This window comes from Talpa europaea, assembly GCF_964194135.1.
Source record: "Talpa europaea genome assembly, chromosome: 2".
NCBI lineage: Eukaryota > Metazoa > Chordata > Mammalia > Eulipotyphla > Talpidae > Talpa > Talpa europaea.
In genome coordinates this window covers 42,943,410-42,962,517 of record NC_140068.1, presented here as the reverse complement: position 1 = coordinate 42,962,517, position 19,108 = coordinate 42,943,410, and the positions used below count along the sequence as shown (strand labels likewise).

The following is a 19,108-nucleotide window of genomic DNA, read 5'->3' as shown; positions in this document are numbered from 1 at the left end:
TGGATTTCTGAATTCTTTTTATCTACCATTGGTCCTGGGGCTAGTACCTTCCCCTTGTAGACTACATCTGCTGATCATTCCATCATCCTTAATGGAGGAAAGGCATCAGGTCATATAGCGGGTAATGGCTCTCAGAGCGTAAAGGAGTTCTGCTTGCATTCTAGCTTCTATAAGAAGCAGATTAACATGAACCTAAATATAAAACACAACACCATTTAAGGTAGGGTTATAAATACAATCAGTTTTTCAGTGCATTTAATAAACACCAAAAATAATATTTTGTATGTGCTGCTACATATCTTAGAAGTCTTGGGTTTGTTGAACAGATTATCAATTTCTCTGAACAAAAGCTGTCTGACGTTCTTTTTGGATAGATTATTTTGAGCTTATTTATGTATGATCACATTTACTTCAGAAAATCTGAACATTATTTTATTAGAATACCAACTTCTCACCATTCAATAATATCTATAAAGATGTTCTTAAGACCAGATGTTTCTGTATATAAACAATTCATAAGAGCTCTTGCACAACAGCCTTCCACCTCCTAAGCAGTTATGGCAGCACATCTGTCCTCCCTGTCTTTATTCTTTTACTCTAACACCAGAATGAGCTTCCCTTTCTAGGGCCACCTAAGACAGCTGTGTTGGAATGTCTCCTGGTTGGCAATGGTGTTAGAAAGCCATAAGATTAGGTGAAGAATACAAACCACTGCTAAGTCACAGAGTAAACAAGACACAATGGATACCTTACCTTCTCAGAGTGCTTGAATTGCCTCCAGAAGCTATCATACATTCTTTTGGTAACCTTTTCAGGAGTGCACACAACAGTTTTGATATAAACTTTAAAGCTACGATCCAATAGCTGGTTAATTTCACCATAGTCATAGTCATCATATCTGTTAAAAGACAAAAGAATTACTGTATTTTCCTTCTACAAAAAGTATTGCTTTACAATGTTTAGTGGCTGAGTCTAAAGGAATAAGAACTTATGGAAATGAACAGAAAATTTACCAGTGCCAGATTCTCTGAGTACTGCTGATAGTAAGAAATTAACCAGACAGTAATTTTACTATTAGTACCATTACATGCTATATAAAGAGTAATCTACTTGTATAAATAAAAAATAGAATTGTTTTTCTCATGTTTCCAGGAGTTTTGCGGGGGTCAGATGAGGAAAAATGGGGTGGGGAGGTGGCTATCTCTGAGGAAGGATGGTCTTACAGGGGGCCTCACAGAATCTACACTTAGCAGAGGTTGTCCAGCTTTAAGCCAGAAGAGTCAAAGGCACCATTGTCTGATCCACTGGGTGATGGTTTCTAGAACACCTAGAGACTCAAGTCTCCCGTTTGGTTTTCAATGGAAAAAGGGAAAAAGCTCTTACAAGGTTGGTCCTGCAGCCATTCAGGAGACTGGTGACCGATAATTATTAGAGAGCACCATAGCAGAGTGTACAGGCATGTGTCAGAAGGTGTTGTATGTAATAGCTGCATTTCTTATATAGTGATGTGACTAAAAGCCTAATAAGACATGAAAGCTCTGCATTTTGATAAAGTGTCAGAGTAGGCACTTACCAGAAGTAGCCTGAGAATACCCAGAGGGGTACCATAAGGGTACTCGGTTCTAAGAATTTAGAAATGAGTGTGTGTGGAGACAGATCATACAAAGAGAAAAGATACCAGAGATGTTCTGTGGCAAACTTTTACCTCTTTTCATTTATGCGCTATCACCTTGCGTTCCCCTCCCTCCAGAGGCACATGTCGTTTAAGTCTTACCAATGACCTTAACTCTTCCTCCTGCCTAGCTAGCAGAAAAGAAACAAACCAAGCTACAGTAAGTTGTTGGTTCTTTGAAACACAGGTAGAATGGTTTTTAATATATGAATGTGTGCCTGTGCATTAAGTGTTCCAAATATACCTAAATAATCTAGCCTAAAGGAAACTATCTCTTTATAAACACAAGAAAACAGACTAACCTTATTCCAAACATGCAGTGAATATAGTTCCAAATAGCACGTCTGAGCATTGAGGTATCAACATCTTTGTGCATTGCCATTGTATTATAAGTAAGATTGTAAGCAATGTGAAACTTCTCATCAATCAATTGTCCCACATCTGGATAAAGGCGATTTACCAAAGAATAACCATGGTCTTCCCAGCAATAGTCCTAAATACAGAACAAAGTAAGCGTAAGTAAAATGTGACCAAGCATAGTTCTGTGTCTAGTACTGTGCAGTATGGTGAGATTAATGGCAGTGGAATCTGCCTTTCTAGTACATCCCTAATTTCAGCTTCACTTGTACTCAGTGAGTTTAAATATCAATGGAATCTCTTCCTCAAACATTTATCTCACCTATTGTCAGTTTGATCCAGAGGCTGCCTCTCAGCCTCCAGAGGTGATCTATCAGAATCCTTTTTTGTCAATGGCCTTTCAAATGGTCCTCCAATTTTGTGAATTTTTAATTCAACACATCCATCACTCATTCCTTATCCTCCTACCACCCTCTTAACTGATTTTACTCATTTTCTCTGCTTCCTTTCTTTCTACCTCAAACAAAACTTGATAAGCCCCAACTTCTGTATTGCTCCATTTATTTTCCTTAGGCTTATTTGCTATTATGCTACCATCCAAAGGCCAAAACCTACAAATCTAACCAATTTTAAATTTCCCACTAATCAAAAATAAAAATCCTTTGCTTGACGCTCTTAGGAGCCCAATTTCTTTATGTAATCCCTTCCATCACTCTGTCATTCAACCTGAACTTAGTTTTTGCTGCTTGCCATGCTTTCATAACACTCAAATTTCTCAAATGCTAATCTTAAAATTTCTAGCACTGGGCCTCCCCTGGTGGCGCAGCGGTTGAGTGCTGGGCTGCGAGGCTGCTCGCAGCCTCTGTAGTGCCCATTCATTCCCTGGCCACGGGCGAGGGTCCCACAAAAAAAAAAAAAAAAAAAAATTTCTAGCACATACAACCTCTTCAATTCTGATTTGTTGTATTTCATGACAACTTCACTATCAAGGAGAAATATTCTATACCTTTTTCCTTATGTCTAATTTTTGTCCCCTTGAAGTTTGCCAGCAAAGAAGCAATCTTATAGCTTGAACACTGGCCCCACACAATAACTGAGGAGGTTGAGAATATTAACTTATCTGAATTAAATATTTACCTACACAAATTAAATATTTACACAATAGATTATTTTAGAAACACATTTAACCTAGAAGCAGTCTTCTAAAACTGGAGTACAGAATAGATAATTATTTCCTAATTGATAATTCTCAATTTTTATTCTGGAACTAGAGGCTATAGCTACAGTTGCTCCTGAGATTTGGTTGCAAAGCACTTTGCAGAGTGCCTCCTGCCAAGTAAAAACAGAGAAGGATCCTGAGTTTCCATGGGCTCAATCTATACAGAATTGTTGTGGAAACATTTTACTATATATTTCAATGTTAATGATGAGGAAACTTAAGGAATTGGGCCTATCAACTCTGTTCACTCTGACAGGTGTTAAGTCATTTTGGAATATTTATGTGAATCCTCCCAAGATTTAAATTTGAAATCCTCATTGCTTCATATAACATTCAATTCATATTTTAAAGGGAACTAGTGTACTGTGTCATTATTTTCTACCTGTAAGAAGTATCTGTAAGAACGGACCCAAATTAAAAAGAAAAAATTTACTTTCCCTTAAAATCCTAATTTAAGCCATTTTTGACTGATTACATCATCTTCCCCTCCACCCAGATACACAAAATGCCTGAGAAGCTAATGACAAGTCTCTTGTCACTCAGGTATGCTTATCAGGGCAGAACCAGTTATATTTTAACTTTGAGACTTAGGAGATAGGGAGAAGAACCAATGTTAAAAATGTCAGTTAGGTATTAATGCAATTATTATTCATTGTTTAGTTATACTATGAGCTTTGAGTTTTTGCATACCAGTTTTGCATACCTAACCACTGATAAAATTTTATTAGTATAATATTTTGAATTCTAAGCAACTCATTTATGAACTTTAATAATGCAACAAATAAACACAAGGAACTACCTGTACATAGAAAAGTTACTTCTTTCTGCAACATTTTATGGTGACTTATTTTAAGTCAGACTGATATATTTCTAACCAGTCATATGCATACAACAAATGGCAATTTTACCTGGACCCGAAATGTTGGAACATGCATCCCATGTCTAGAGAAATCCTTATAGCCGTAACTAGTATCCTCAAAGTGCCTAGATACATCTCTTGCCGGTGTAACTTCTTCATCATCTAGAATGATTTAAAACAACAAAAATCCATTGAAAGCTTTTTAAAAATACGATGCTAGTTAAAATTAATTTTATCTATACTAGATAAAACAGTAAAAACAGGATAGTACTTTCTCTGACACTGAGTAAAGTCTTTAAATGGAATGTTAACAAATGTGGACTAAAAGTCAGTTTAATGTTCCATACTTTTCTCTTTTCTCATGGACCCACTCTCTCCTTGTCTTCACTGCAATATATTCAGAATTATTAGGTTCTACTTATTAAAATTATCTATGCTCTAAAACTTTAACACTGGGATGATGTCATATTAATGTCATAACATGTAATATGATCTAACAGCTCAAAGGTCCAAAAATTCTAGAATCATGAATGAAGGAAAGAGGTTGAATCATTTTGAAATGTCTGTGGCACTGTTCTAAGCCCTTTTGGATTATCTTCATGTTTAGGAGTTAATAAGATTGTAGTTTGAAGCACATAAAAACTTTTTCTCAAGGAAAAGCAAGCTACCATCCAACTTCCACTTATTTGAGTTTTCTTTGTTGTTAAAAACCTAGTGCTTTTAACAGATAGTTTTTCTCCCACATTTTTATTGTCAAAATATATTCTGAGGCACTTTTATTAATTTAAAGGAAAAAAGTTTTTTGGTAGCCTGCCTGTAACAGCCAAAACAAAATAGCTCCTTTTCACAAATCACAGAATTTTAAAGAGGGATGTACTTTAAAGAGGGATGCAATCAGGGCTTTATGAACTCAGTTTCCTCATTTTAAAGAAAAGAAAAAAGCTGTTAAGTCACTTTGGTTCACAAAGCTTATTAGGGGGGATTTTAATGTTAGAAGCCAAATCAAATATCCTCCCTCTTAGTCTAGTACTCATTTCACTGTAACTTCCTTATGCAATAGCCTTTTTAAAAGGAAAGACATAGTTAAATTCTCTAAATAAAAATGGGCTCTTTTTTATAAGCAACAGAAATTTTATTGACTGCAGTGGTGGTTACTTTTACCTGAAGAGAAGACAAACATGCTCTCTCTTTTTTCTATTTCAAAACGTGAAGCCATCTCTTCCTGGCTTGCCTCTTCTTCATCTCTACATTCTTGTAACTGCCTCATCTTTTCCATGAGGGCTTCTACCTCAAAGAAGGAATCACTTATCTGAAGAGAAGATATAATTAATGTTCATATGTCAGACACAGGATATAATTTTAGTGTACATGAATCAATTATTTTGCCTATCTTATTTATACAGGTTTATAGATTTAAAAGCTATTAAAAGTCTAATGTTTTATCTTATAAAATTAGCAATGATTACGTAGACCTTACAATCTCATTATTTAGACATTGCCAATTTGAAACAGAACTGAGTATTTAAAAGTTAACTTTCACTCGTTCAATCAGTTCAGTAGGATACAAAATAAAGTGTATATCAACTGTGTATGCTGGGCAATTGTTAACATATTTATAGTAATTAGCTCTGTTGATACAATTTACCAATTAAGAGTGAAACATGTCCTTACAGGGATGGAGTTATCAACCTGGCCTCTATAAGTGGGGCTGGCAGCTGTTAACTGCGGGGATGACTACAGACCCACTAAAGTAGCCAAACAATTCATTCTTTTATACCTTTATGAAAGCTGAACCAATTCTATGTGATTTCTTTTATGAAAAAGGTTATAGTAAGAGATCTTAAAATTTCAAATCACAGTGTTCAAATATAAACCTAATGTCTTCCTCTTCATACATTTTTTTTTTTGCTAGGAATTTTCCTTCCCCTACTCTTCCACCCTTTTCCTGGTTTACATAAACCACTGGACCTTCAGATGTCACCTTTACATGCTGTTTCTGATCCTCCACCCTCAAGCCTACCACTGCAATTATTCTCACACAGCACTCTGTTCTTTCCTTCAAAACACCAATCACACTTTGTACCTATTATTGCATGACGTGGCTTAAAGTCTGCCTCCCTCAGACCAAACCTTTAAAAGGGCAGGGAATCTGTCTAACTATAGAGTATATGTTCAAAGCCTAATATAGTGCTTGGTATACAGTTTAGATATTCAAGATATATTTATTGCAGAATGAGTGTTAGAATAATTCTACATTAAGAGACAATCTATACTACTTGTTCTTTGTATTTTCATATGCTCTAAGGTTACACCAAAATAGTAAGCACATATTTTCCCCATAATTTCATGTTTCTCAGGTGTACTGAAGAGTCTTCTATTTATCTCCATAATTGTTATTAAGACAGGGTGTGTGTGGGCCTCCCCTGGTGGCGCAGCAGTTGAGTGTTGGGCTGCGAGGCTGTCTGCAGCCTCTGCAGCGCCGGTTTGTTCCCTGGCAGCCGGCGAGGGTCCCACCAAAAAAATAAATAAATAAAAAGACAGGGTCAGTGGCCAAACAAATGAGCTGAAAAGGATTACATTGCTTAAGGGATGACCCAAGGTTTAAAAAAAAAATTAAGGTCTCTGTCAACTTACATTATTCCTGATTATTTTGTTTACCCATTTTCCACTAAAATAAACATTCCAACTTCTAAGAATACTTAAGTATCCTTCCCTAAGAAAATTTGGATGGAGTAAACTGAAATAAGAGGGAAAAGAAACAAAATGTACTTTAAAAGGCCTTTCATTTTTTTGTAAAAAACTATTTGTATCTGAGGAAGAGAGTCAGCTATCTGACATACCTGAAGAATAAGCTATCATCATTGTGGGCTTTAAACCACCTAAAAGTAGTGAACTCAATACCTGGGAGTAAGCAAGTTTATCTTCTAGAGAAAAAAATGTCTATTTCATGGTGATCTCATATAGTAGTAGAATAACCAGAAATAAACAAAGGCAGGGAAGGACAAGAATCCAACTTTTAGCATTCTAGCAACTGAAAATATTCTCTCCCTTACACCAGCTCATAATCTCCAAGCTTTGCTAATCAGTGGTCATAAAAAGGTCTAAAATGAAGCTAGGTAACCAAACAGTGGGTAGAACTGATGGTCTTGTCAGCACAGTACAGCAATCAACCTTGGGAAAATGATATTCCTTCATATACTTATCTTACCATATGTAAATGCTACCTTATTAGCACCCAATAAATATAATAGGTCCTTTACATTATATTTACCTCACTATAAGCTTGTGTTTGACCTTTATTTAGACATGAAATAGGTTAGTTAACTTGCCTGTAATCAAATATATAAAGATAATTCAACTTGTCAAAATCTGTGGAAAATATTCAGAAGACTGTGATACTGTTTCTGTGATTTCTCTCTGAACATAAACCTTCACTCTTTCACTACAACAAAACGATGCAGAGGGAATTTTGACTCATCATCTGCTGGAACTAAAATTTGCCTATAAAAATTTCAACTTACTCTGATCTGTTTCCAAGAAATAAAAAAAAAATGAGAAAATATAAAAGCCAGAGAAGAAAAGGTGAAAACATTTCAGTAAATTTTCACATTCGTTATACACACACATATCATATGTACGTGTGTGTATGTACATATATATGTATTTGGGTGGAGTTAAATGTGAAAAAGAATTTTAAATGGAGAAATTTCTAGATCAAGGCTTACTAAATATTCTAAAGATGAATAATTAAGTCAGCCCAAGAGAGGAAAAGGATGAGATGAACATTAGGAGTTCTACACCATCTTATTGAAGGAGCCATTCAACACTGGCTGACTGATGGGTACACGCTGGTGGCTCCTAATATAAAAATTACTTGAATGTAACCTCCCAGGGGACCTTATAATTTTGCATATCCCTTAGCACTAGACTAGTAGTGGGCATTTGGAGGCAGTCAATAAATACTTGGCAAATGATATTACGAGTTTAATATCTCTACGGACTTAACAGGGTAGATTTTCTAAGAAGTCAAATGAAAAAGTAACAGAACAGCAATTATTGTGATTGATTTGATAAAAATCCTCTAACAAATATACTTACCGAAACATTTCCTGCTGAGTTGACCTGCATCTCATCCACACTGTGATTACCATTTGTAATGTCACAGATACAGTAGTTACTAACAGAAGGAGGTCTAAATGTGTGGCCACCATCACAATGAATTTCAGGACTGATTCCACAGCCAAATGTGAACGAGGCAAGAGAATGATAGTGTGTGAGTAGAACTACTGCATGTACCAGTTCTGCAAGGGACCAGCTGTGCTCTTCAGCTTTTAAAAGTTCCTTGAGGCGAGGGGGAGGGAAATGAACATATTTTACATTGGGATATGGTGTTGGGTGAAAGCACAATATATTAAAAACAGGATTAGCCACTTTACAAACAGTATAAAATTACAATTTGAGACACACAGAACTCAGAATTTGCTAATGACATGACATTTTGATTTTCTAGAATCCTAATTTTAAAATGTAATAAAAATGCGTATTATCAAAATCAGTTGCCAGGTTTATGAACATATTAACTAGCCTCAAACTTGCTTTTAAAGTGGAAGCTATTGTATAAAATATTTTTTCTTTTTATTAGCAGGCCTTCTCAAGGAATTAAGATAGTGGTTTGAACATTTTGACTGAATATTCCTAAATCATCAACTGATATTTTAAAATTATGCCCTAGGTCAAGTTCTATAATCCTTCCAAGACTTAAAAATCTGTGTTCCTAGACAGTATAATAGACTGTTGCATTAATCATATTCAAATCTCACATCTCCTTGATAATATGCTTCAGTTATGTAACTGTATCTAAAATGCTCTAAAATAAAAAGTCAAGACCACTTTGAAGAATTTCCACTGCATGGTAGATATACTTTTAGAGAATGGCAATATTATTCTGTTATCATTTTTAAGCTAGTTTCTTGTGGGTTTGTTTATTAAGACAGTATTTTAAAAAGGCAGAAAAGATACCACTTCTAACCTATTAGAATGGCTGAAATCCAAAACATTGATATCACTAAATGTTAGCAAAGATGTTTAGCAGTAGGATTGCACATTGGTATAGCAACAGTTTCCTTACAAAGTTAAACAGAGGATCCAACAAATCACATTCCTACTTATTTACTATGTCTACTGAAAAACCTGCATGTGAATGTTTTTTACAGCTTTATTCATAATTGCCTAAAACTAGAAACACTTAAGATATCCTTCAATAGGTGAATGCATAAACAAACTGTGGTACATGTTCAGCAGTAAAGAATTTGCTATCAAATTATGAAAAAGTCAAAACTATAAAGACAGTTTCAGGGGGGAAAGGGAGAGAGATGAAAGGGGTAGCAGATTGGAGCATTGAAACTATTCTCTATGATACAGTAATGTTTGACACATGGCATTATGTATTTGTCAAAACCCATGGAACTGTACAACACAAAGAGTGAACCCTAATGAACCCTATTAACTTAGTTAATATCATATCAATATTAGATGTTACTAATAGGAGAGACTGTGTTGAGGGGGCAGAATATGGGAACTCAATATTTCCTGTAAACCTAAAACTGCTTTGAAAAATAAAGTCTATTAAATTAAAAAAAATGGTACTCTAGATATATTACTTCACCACTTACCTCAATGTGTTCTTTGGTAATAAGCCAAGGTCTATGGGCTAACACTTTGTTAAGTTCTCCTAAATTTTGTAGCTTTTGAGGTGCATTCTCTAAACCATTAAGCCACTTGGGGTCCCCACCAACATGAAGAAAATCATTTACATGGAGGTTCACTAAGTAGGAGCATTGATGCCTTGCTGCAGCCTTAAGAGAAAACAAAAAGACTGTTCAAAAACAGAGTCATTTAAAGTAGAAATTTTCCTTTATAATGTACAGCTAATTATGGTTTTGGTTACTATGTTTCCAAATTTTCCACAAAGTATAAAAATGTTTCATATAAACATTTAAAAAACTCACTGACCCCATAAGAGTACCTCATATATTTTAAGAACAAAATATATGATAAAAGTATTTGAACTTTAGAATGTTTACTTGTATACCAACTTTCAGAACCTCAGATTAAGAAATATATAAGGCATCTAACAGGAATAACATCATTTCTGTCAACGTGAACTGTATCTTGGGTTCTACTTTATTCTCCTATTTAATGGAAAATGATTCAACAGTGTGTAAATACATGTTTCTTAGAGAGGAAAAGCAGATACTACCTAACAGGAATCCAATTACAAGCCAGAAATACTAATCCCTGTGTTTAAAGCATTAACCCATCTCTAAAAAAGATTAGTAAAGTAGGCAGAAAGAATTTTTCACTGAAGGTTTACAAACCATTATTCCAATGTAGTGCCGAAAGTGTAGGGGTAATGGCCCATCCATTTGCAGTAGATAGTGTTGAGTTTTTAGGAAACTTTCTAAATACTGTGGGTGAAAAACCATCACTAACGTAATATTATCCAAACGACCTAAAGCAGCAAAAGAATCTGCAAATAAAGCATGCATCTGTGCGTCTTCACTCCCCACTTGGAGAATCTGTGTAAAAGAAAAATCATGGTTAAACTGTAAATCAAGACAGAAAGTTAGAAAGTTGCACATGCACATTTTCATAGTGTCATCTAGATGTAGATTATTTGGATCGAGAGAGAGATTGAAATTCTACAAATTTAATATAACTGGGAGCAAGATAAAAAACACATGTACATCACAACAACAAAGGTCAAGTATTAAAGGATATCTAGATGGGCTGCTTGCAGAAAAAGGAGCAGATTTAGAGTACCAAACTTGCAGTTTGCAAACAGACACTAAAGTCTTTCCTCACAACAAGGCCTACTTTCACTCAAAGGAGAGAGTAAGAAGAACCAAAATGAACAGCACACAATGCTTGTGAAAACAAAACATAGGTGCTTTTACACATTTAGAATTAAAAATCTGATCTAGCATTGATAGCAGCCTATGGAGATGGTCAAGACCAAGTAACTCAGATTATGAGCACCCCTCAACATCTAAGCATACAGAGTATCACTGGTCAAAACAAGTTTTTTCCTTAATTAAATATAGCTGTTAGAAAAGCATCATGAAATACTAGAAATCAACATGACTACAAGAGCTTTCTAATCCAACAGATTCATTGCCAAAGCATGATGATTAACTGTGATCAACTCTGTGTAAAACATGCTGTTGACCAACAGTTGTGCAGATGCCAAGATGTGGGTCAAGAAAGCTTTTCCTTAAAAGCTTACAGTTCACTATGTACTTTCACAAACAACATACCTCCTTTTCTGGGATGAATCTGCTTGGTCCGTGTCCTAGTGGTCGAGGAATTCTAATTCCAAGTTCCTAGAAAAGAAAATTACACCATCTCAGGCCTCCAGCAGTAAACAACATGAACTGAGACTACAGGAATGGGAGGGAAAAACAACCAGTAGAACAGAGACAGACTTGTTTTGGTGGTTTGTTTTCATGGTCATATATACATACCAACTCCTCTGCTTGTATCCCATAGCTGACAACAGCTTATACTATGACTCTAACTAACACAATAAAACCTGTTTCACTAAAACAAAATTTTGCATAAAGTGCTTGGCAAAAAGTCTAGAACAGAAAGTTCAGCACATAGCAGTCAACCCTGTGGACGGTCATTGATACAAAACAAGACCAGTGTATTTGTACAACCAAAACCAAACCAAAATATCAAATCTTACACATCTTGTGAGGAAATAAAAAGGTAGAAATTTCCACATATTTATACTTCTTTCAGTTTTAGATAGCTATCATTCTATCTATAACAACAACTTCCAATAAGAAACAGAAATATTAAGAAAAATATTAAGAAAATAGGGGGAAAAAAGATGAAAAAGTAATACAGGTCAAGTTTTCCCTATGGTTAAGTAAAACAATTTTAGAGAAATTCATTTTGCTTTTAAGTTTGCCTTAATTTATAGGATGTCATCAAACTTGTTTATATTTTTCAAGAAAATCATTTAACTGAGAAATAAATGGTTTTCTGCTTTTTAACACAGTAAACCTAGAATTTTATACCTATGTGATAGTGTAGTGTGATAACAAAAACTGACAATCTAGTATTAAGGCTTCCATCTTTTACTCCAACAGTGTGGTTACAGAAACAAAATAAAAATGAATGTAATCCTGGTGTGTGGTGGTTTTTTTTTTTTTTTTTTTAGGCTCATGTCCTATCAATCTGGTCTCAAAAAAAAAAAAAAAAACCCAACTTCTTAGAGTTTACACGACTAAAAATTCTAAAAATTAACCTTTGTTTATATTTATAATTACATATAAATATTATTCCCACCCTTCCCTACTGCTCCCAAAAGTCCTTCAAGATATAAACCAGATGCTTTCCTTTTAAAGAAAAAAAAGGGGGAGGAGCAGGGAAGACAAGAGAAGGACATATGGCAGCGATTCAAGAAATCTGGTCCAAGCAAATGACTGGAGCAGAATGGATTTTAAAAAGCAAGCAGGCAGGATAAAATTGAAGAGAATTTTTATTAGAACTCATATCCAGATTCAAAGGCTATATTTCTATGACTCTATAAAAATAACATAATTCAAATAATCTTGTATTGGAGATCAGAGATTTATTTCTTACTCTGATTTCTTTCACAGTTATACTGAAGATAGTAGTGTTCTAACAACTGTACCCTTGATTAGAGGAGTCACTGAATTCACTGATCCAGCCATGTATGTGTTTTTATTTTAAAATCCCATAATAAATGTAAGGAAAAAATACTAATATATCATCTTGGCACAAATGCAGCCATTTATTATAAAATAATTTCATTAGCCCTTTTCTAACTGCTGAATTTCTGATCCAATTATAAACAATTCAAAACAAAACATTTCAAAACAAAACTTTAAGGCTAAACTAATATTTATCCCTTCTCATTTATTTGCTATCTTATTTTAAAAACATGCATTTTCAAAAACACCAACAGCAAGACTTATTTATTTATAACAAAGAGACACTATTCTTGGGACTCAAGTATATTAAAAGGTAGCATTTCAAAAGAGGGAGAAATGAATTATTCAAAAATTCACCTTGGGACAACTGTTTAGACAGAAAAAAAGTGAAGATGGAGTCCTCAAGTATATTTTACTCTACAATAAGTCAAAGTATAAAAAAACCTCACAAAAATCATAGTAAAGTAGCCTAAGAATACCACAAAATACAGAAGTCATAAAATAGAAATTTAATAAGTTTGGTGGCATAAAAGTACTTTTACATGGGTAAAAAATATAAAATTAAAAAAAGCTGTAAAATATACTTGCAATTCATGCAACAAAGGGCTAAATTTCCTTATTACATAAAGATTCCTACACATCAGTGAAGAAAATCCCCAGCAATCTGATAGGAAAATGAACAAAGGACACAGACAGGTCAAACAAAAGGAAATATAATGGCTGAAAAATTATCAACCCTCATGATAAAATAACTACAGGTTAACTATTCTGAGATATCATTTGCCATCTAAAAGACTGCTTAAGATCAAAAAGTTTAACAGCATAATCTGAGGGGAGAAACCAATTACTGTACAAAAACAGCAACAATGCAGCAAGATAAACTGAAAAAATATAAACCTGTTTTATCTATCTAGTTAAGAACCCAAATCATTTAGCTCAGTATTAGTGGTAGAGGTAAGGGGTTGAACCCAGGAAATCTGGTCTGAGATGTAGAGCCCTTAATTATCACTCTTTTGAGCTTCTCTAAAAGTTTTTGATACATTAGAGAGCCTTTTAGATACCACTATTATAAATAGTACTCTTGATTTCTAAATGGTTAAGATCAATTTTCTGAAAAATTCACTCTTGAACACTTTCTAGTTATATGACAAATGAGCTTCTTATCCTATATTCTAGCAGATATTAATTTAAATAAAAGACACTGCAGGTCTTCAAGGGGCAGGTGATCACAAGACAAATTAAGTACATTTCATAACTGCCTAAAGATTGCTTCAATTATGCCTTCATTTGTAGCTGTAAGAAACTGAATTACAGACACCGGAAATTTTGGCCGATCCAGATTCTAGAGGTAGAACTGCCAACAGCAAATGGCCTTATTGAAAATGATGTAGATGGTAATCACAGGACACAGGTCACAGGCTCTCAGTGAAGGTGTGGCTGGAAAACTTATGTGGGAACTCACAGTTCTCTGCCCTCAACAATCCTAATCAGCATCTTTAAAAAAGATAACAACAGCCTCCACCATCACAACACTGTTTCATCTCTCTGACATGTTTCTTCATTAGTGTATAAAAGACACTAATTTTCACAGTGTAAAAATCCTCAGTGAATGTTGACTAAGAATGACATCTACATGTATAATATCACTACATGAGTCAGAGTGTACTGAAAGTACTGTTGTAATCAGATTTTTCAAATTTATTAAAGATAACATTTATGAATCTTTATCAACATCCTTAAGTGAAACAATGAACAATTTACCACAAATGAAAGAATCTGTTGGTTTATTTATTGGCTACTCACTAGCAAAACTGTTTGAAAAGTAAAAAAATCACATTTCAATCATTTCATTTTTCTCACTGTATTTGGTGCACTAAAAAAAGCTGCCCAGATGTTTTGATACTGGTAACTTTAACACTGATACTTAATTTAAAAAATTACAAAAGCAGTATGTGCTTTCTGAAACACATTTCATCAAGACATATTGTGTAAAAGTGAAAGTTCCCATCTCAGGTTCCCTTCTTTAGGAGAATCATTGTCCATAGTTGGGTGCTAGCATGTTGACAAAGTTTTTAAACAGAAATGGAGATCTAGAAGTATTATACATTAATCTTTTTATATCTAGAAGTCTAATAAAAATATTCCTACTACAACAAAGTATACTACTGCTTCTTTTTAAATTATCATAAACATTACTAGGGGACTTAGAAATACTTAAAGTTCAGGTACTTCTTCCATGTCTGGTCTATGATTTATGTTCCAGAAAAACAAAAATTCAACTGACTTCAAAATACTGAATTTGTGAGGCTGACTTAGGCCTTACAATGTGTGCCCTATACTTTAGACAGGGGTTCCATACTAGAGAGAATTTCGTTTAAAAGCACTATAGAAACTTGCTATTTGTAAGAGTCATGTTACTGATTCTTTTGTAAAGGGAATAGTTTTCCTATAAAGCACTACTTCCTAACATACCTTTCCACATGTTCGCTGTGTTAAAAATGAAAAAGAACTATTCAAAGCTTCCTGGTTTTCTTGATATAATATCACAGGCACTGCAATCAATGTGCAAGCAAAATGCCCCTTATTTCTATCTTCCAATTTACAAGACTATCTTTAGAGATTCTAGATCTGGGCAAGAACCAGGATCCTGCACACAAATACCACCAGAAATAGCAGAGCTCTTCAAGCAAGATGACTGAGGCTGACTTCTACTCAAAATGAGAAAAAAATCTGTTATGGCCTGTAAGCAGAAACTGTAAATGCATTTCAACACTTTCACATTGCTTTCTCTCTTGGTAAAGTTTCCAAATCAACAGTTATAAGACATTTTTTAGGTTGTATTATCTGTAAACCAATAAGCATATTATACATCTATGAATATTAAAATGTGGACAAAGTATCTGGTGTTTTACCACCTTTATAAGAAAGAGTCTTCATTTAAACTTATGGATATACATGGAGTATACTGATAATGTAAATTGCATTTACAAAAATACAAATGCTAAGACATTCATGTCAGTGAAAATACTGCAGAGAAATTACTGCATATTTCGGTTTCTTGAGCTAAGACAATACAACAACCTGATTTCAATTCAAAGTTTAATTGCTATTTTTCTATTTTCTGCCTTGCCACCTTTTGCATCAAAACCTTCAAAATGCACTAATTTTAGTGAGGGTCATATTAATACCTGTCAAGCTGCGCCTTATTGGCAACCACTTACAAAAAGTACAAAATGTTACCATTAAATAGTTCTCTCTGAAGGCCAATTCTGACACAAAAGGGATGGTTTAATAAACAAGAGTAAACGCTGTGCATAACGTCATAGAGCTGGCAGAACATACTTATGCAAGGCAACATCATCTTTTAACGACTCGAATGTATTCTTTCCCTGTCTTCGAGGAGGAGGCAAAGGGAGTGAGGGTCACAGCCTAATGGGTTTTGTCAAGACGTGAAGTGAGGGCAAAAGCCACAGGCTGTTCCGCGCAAGACTGGAGCTTTGTTCGGATTCTGACTTGTGGAGACTTGCACAGGAGACAACGTTATTTAGTTATTTACGTTTTGGCGAGCTCCATTTAAATGACCCGGGGAGCTGTCTCTTCCAGCCTCAGCATTTTTTGCCCACACGGTGGAGGACGTCTCCCCACCTGGCGCAGGCCGCCCCCTCACCTGAGGGGCACCGGCCGTCGGAGACGCCCCCGCCCGCGGGGCGGTTGCTTCAGGGGCGTCCTCTCAGGGGAGCGTTGTCCGAAACTGATCGGGTGCGAAGCCGCGACCTCCGTGCATCCCCGGCCGCTCAGCCGCGTCCCCGCCCGCCCAACCGCGGGCCGGCCCGACCCCTCGCCCGTACCTCGTCCTGGCCGCGGTCCCCGCCGCACTGCTTGCAGCCCAGCAGCTCCGAGACGGTCAGCGAGGCCTTGTACGCCTCGTTCGCGGCAGTGGCCAGGCGCATGTCGGCGGGGGACGCGGGGCGCGCAGAGGAGCCGCGGCGGCACAGCGAGTGGGGAGCGCTGGGCGGCCGGCAGGGTCTGGCTGCAGCCTCCGCCGGAGGGGACGCGGGGGCGGTGCGAACAAACAAGCCGCGCGGCCCCGCCCCCGCCGCCACTCCGCCGTCCGCGCGAGCCAATGCGGGCCCGCGGCGCCCTGGAGCCCCGCCCCCTTGGCGCGGAGGGGCGGGCGGCGGCGGTCTGACGCCTGACGCGCTCGGCGAAAACAACCTCGGGGCCCAGGCCGCCGCGAGCGAGGGCTCGGGTCCGGAACGGGCTGCGTCCGCCCGAGCGGAGCGTGCATTCTGGCTGACGGTGCAGCGCCGGCCCTCGCCTCGGCCCTCGCCCTCGGGCTGCAGGGAAAGACCAACATGCCCCTGCCCCCAGCATCAGCTCCTCCCGAGCCTGCCCTTCCTTCACCCGCCGGGTCAATTTACCCAGCGCCAAACAGCAGCCACTCTCCAGGCTGACTCTGACGCCGCCAGAAGGAATCACGTTTGCTTTACATTTTATCAACCACTGAAATTCCCCTTCTTCCAGTCCAGCAATGCTCAAACAACGCTAAAGGGCCGCAGAATGCAGGAACAAGTATGGGACCATGCCCTACATTCAATGCAAAATTATTTTTGGTAAGCTAGCTATGTAAGTATCTGTAAGTATCACGCCCTTGGTAGATAAGCAACAGAGAATAAATAGCATATCTATGAACTATCTTTTTTCTTCCCAAGAACATTCGTAGGCTTTACAATTACTAATGTTCCCACATAAGCAACCCGGTTCTACAGAAAGAATTTCTCTGAAATCTGATGAGGACCTTGGGGAAAAAATAGGTTATAAAGAAGCACAAATAATTGACATTGTTGGCCTCAGAACGTAAATCTCTCAAGGACTCATGTCAACAATATTGCCTTACAAGATTCCATTTTCTTTAAAAAAAAAAAAAAAAACTCTATAAATAAATAAATAAATAATCTTAAAAAAAAAAAAACACCAACCCACTCCTAAATTAGATCTCTTCATGCAAGTTTGCCCTTGTGTTTTCAAAGCTTAAATGCTCAAGTTAAAAAATAAAAGTTGGAACATTCTACAGAAGGAAACATGTGGCGTTTAAATCAACAAATACTGACAGACACAGAACCAGGATTCTTAAATGAAAATAAGTTTCAGTCTCAGGAGTGAGGTTACAATGTCTCAGAGAAAACTAAGTTACTTTTAGCTCTTAAACTGTCATATTTTTAAAGTATCGAGTTAAAAATGGTTACTTTTTATTTATCTTCTCCAGATAAATAAATGTTACATGTTCTCATAGGCTGCTTTTATACATTGCCGGGCACCCAAAATACTTTTTTTACTGCTCAAAAAAAAAGCAACTTTGGGTTAATGATAACATGAGAAAAGGTTACAGAGGCTTCCAAGGCCTTTTCTTTTGAGCACAACCACAAAAACAAATAGTATAATCAAATGCACATTGAGCCACAATCAGGCAAAAATAAATCCAGCAAATCCTCAAATTTGCAGCAATATGACATATCTTCCCCCCAAAAATGACTGAGATGAATAATTTGTAAACATAAATGGACATGATGCATGGGACTATAAGCTACAAAGCTAGATAGAGAATGAGGGAAATGTGAGAATGATATTCTGATTCTAGAGTTGAGCTGTAATTTTATTTTTGGAGGGAATAAAAATAATGGGGTCCGTTGTCTAGGAGGGCTTAACCTTGTTTGTGGCATTAATGTCATTTGCAAAATGGAGAATGCTTACCTTTCTATTTTCAAATGAGAAGCAAGAGGAAAGCATATATTTAGCTAATCTCAAAATGATTTAAAATAATTAAATACAAACTAAAACTATATACACAGTGTTTGATTTTTAGTGCTTGCTGAATATTTACTGAAGCCACATATACTGAAATTTGTAGGAAACTCCAGTTACAATTCCTTTTTTCCTGAAAGTTTCAGTTTACTTATTTGTTTTGATGCTGTCTTATGTAAAAAGAAAAATTTTAACAAACAAATTCTAATTAAATGTCAAGTTACGGTCTTTGTAAAGACTGACTTAACTTCTTCAAAGAGTACTAATTCCTGCTATTTTTGATAGAGCAGTACTGTGAATTAGTCACTCTATTCTCCAACAAAAAAAGGTTGCCCCCAAATATATTTATTATTCACAACAAATATATTGACCAGCAAATATCACTGTGTAGATCTCATTTCTGGAAATGGTCTGCTCTAAGTCATTCAATAAAAAGCTAGCCTTTTCCAAAGACT

The 19,108-nt window shown here is 36.2% G+C and overlaps 1 protein-coding gene across 2 annotated transcripts in view; it reads right to left on the bottom strand.

Annotated features, from left to right (window-relative positions):
- Nucleotides 1-19,108, bottom strand: part of SESN1 (sestrin 1) — a gene marked incomplete at its 5' end in the record, with an annotated part of 86,639 nt that continues 67,531 nt past the window's right edge. Inside the window, 10 exons of one of the 2 annotated variants that reach the window (XM_084228117.1) lie at nucleotides 1-192; nucleotides 754-898; nucleotides 1,975-2,165; nucleotides 4,157-4,269; nucleotides 5,269-5,416; nucleotides 8,206-8,448; nucleotides 9,780-9,962; nucleotides 10,485-10,685; nucleotides 11,424-11,489; nucleotides 16,700-16,801. In XM_084228117.1, the coding sequence (XP_084084243.1) occupies nucleotides 106-192; nucleotides 754-898; nucleotides 1,975-2,165; nucleotides 4,157-4,269; nucleotides 5,269-5,416; nucleotides 8,206-8,448; nucleotides 9,780-9,962; nucleotides 10,485-10,685; nucleotides 11,424-11,489; nucleotides 16,700-16,801 (1,479 nt within the window). In that variant the 3' untranslated portion in view covers nucleotides 1-105. Of the gene's footprint in view, nucleotides 193-753; nucleotides 899-1,974; nucleotides 2,166-4,156; nucleotides 4,270-5,268; nucleotides 5,417-8,205; nucleotides 8,449-9,779; nucleotides 9,963-10,484; nucleotides 10,686-11,423; nucleotides 11,490-16,699; nucleotides 16,802-19,108 lie in introns of those variants that run through there. The other variant, XM_084228116.1, reaches the window with a different exon arrangement.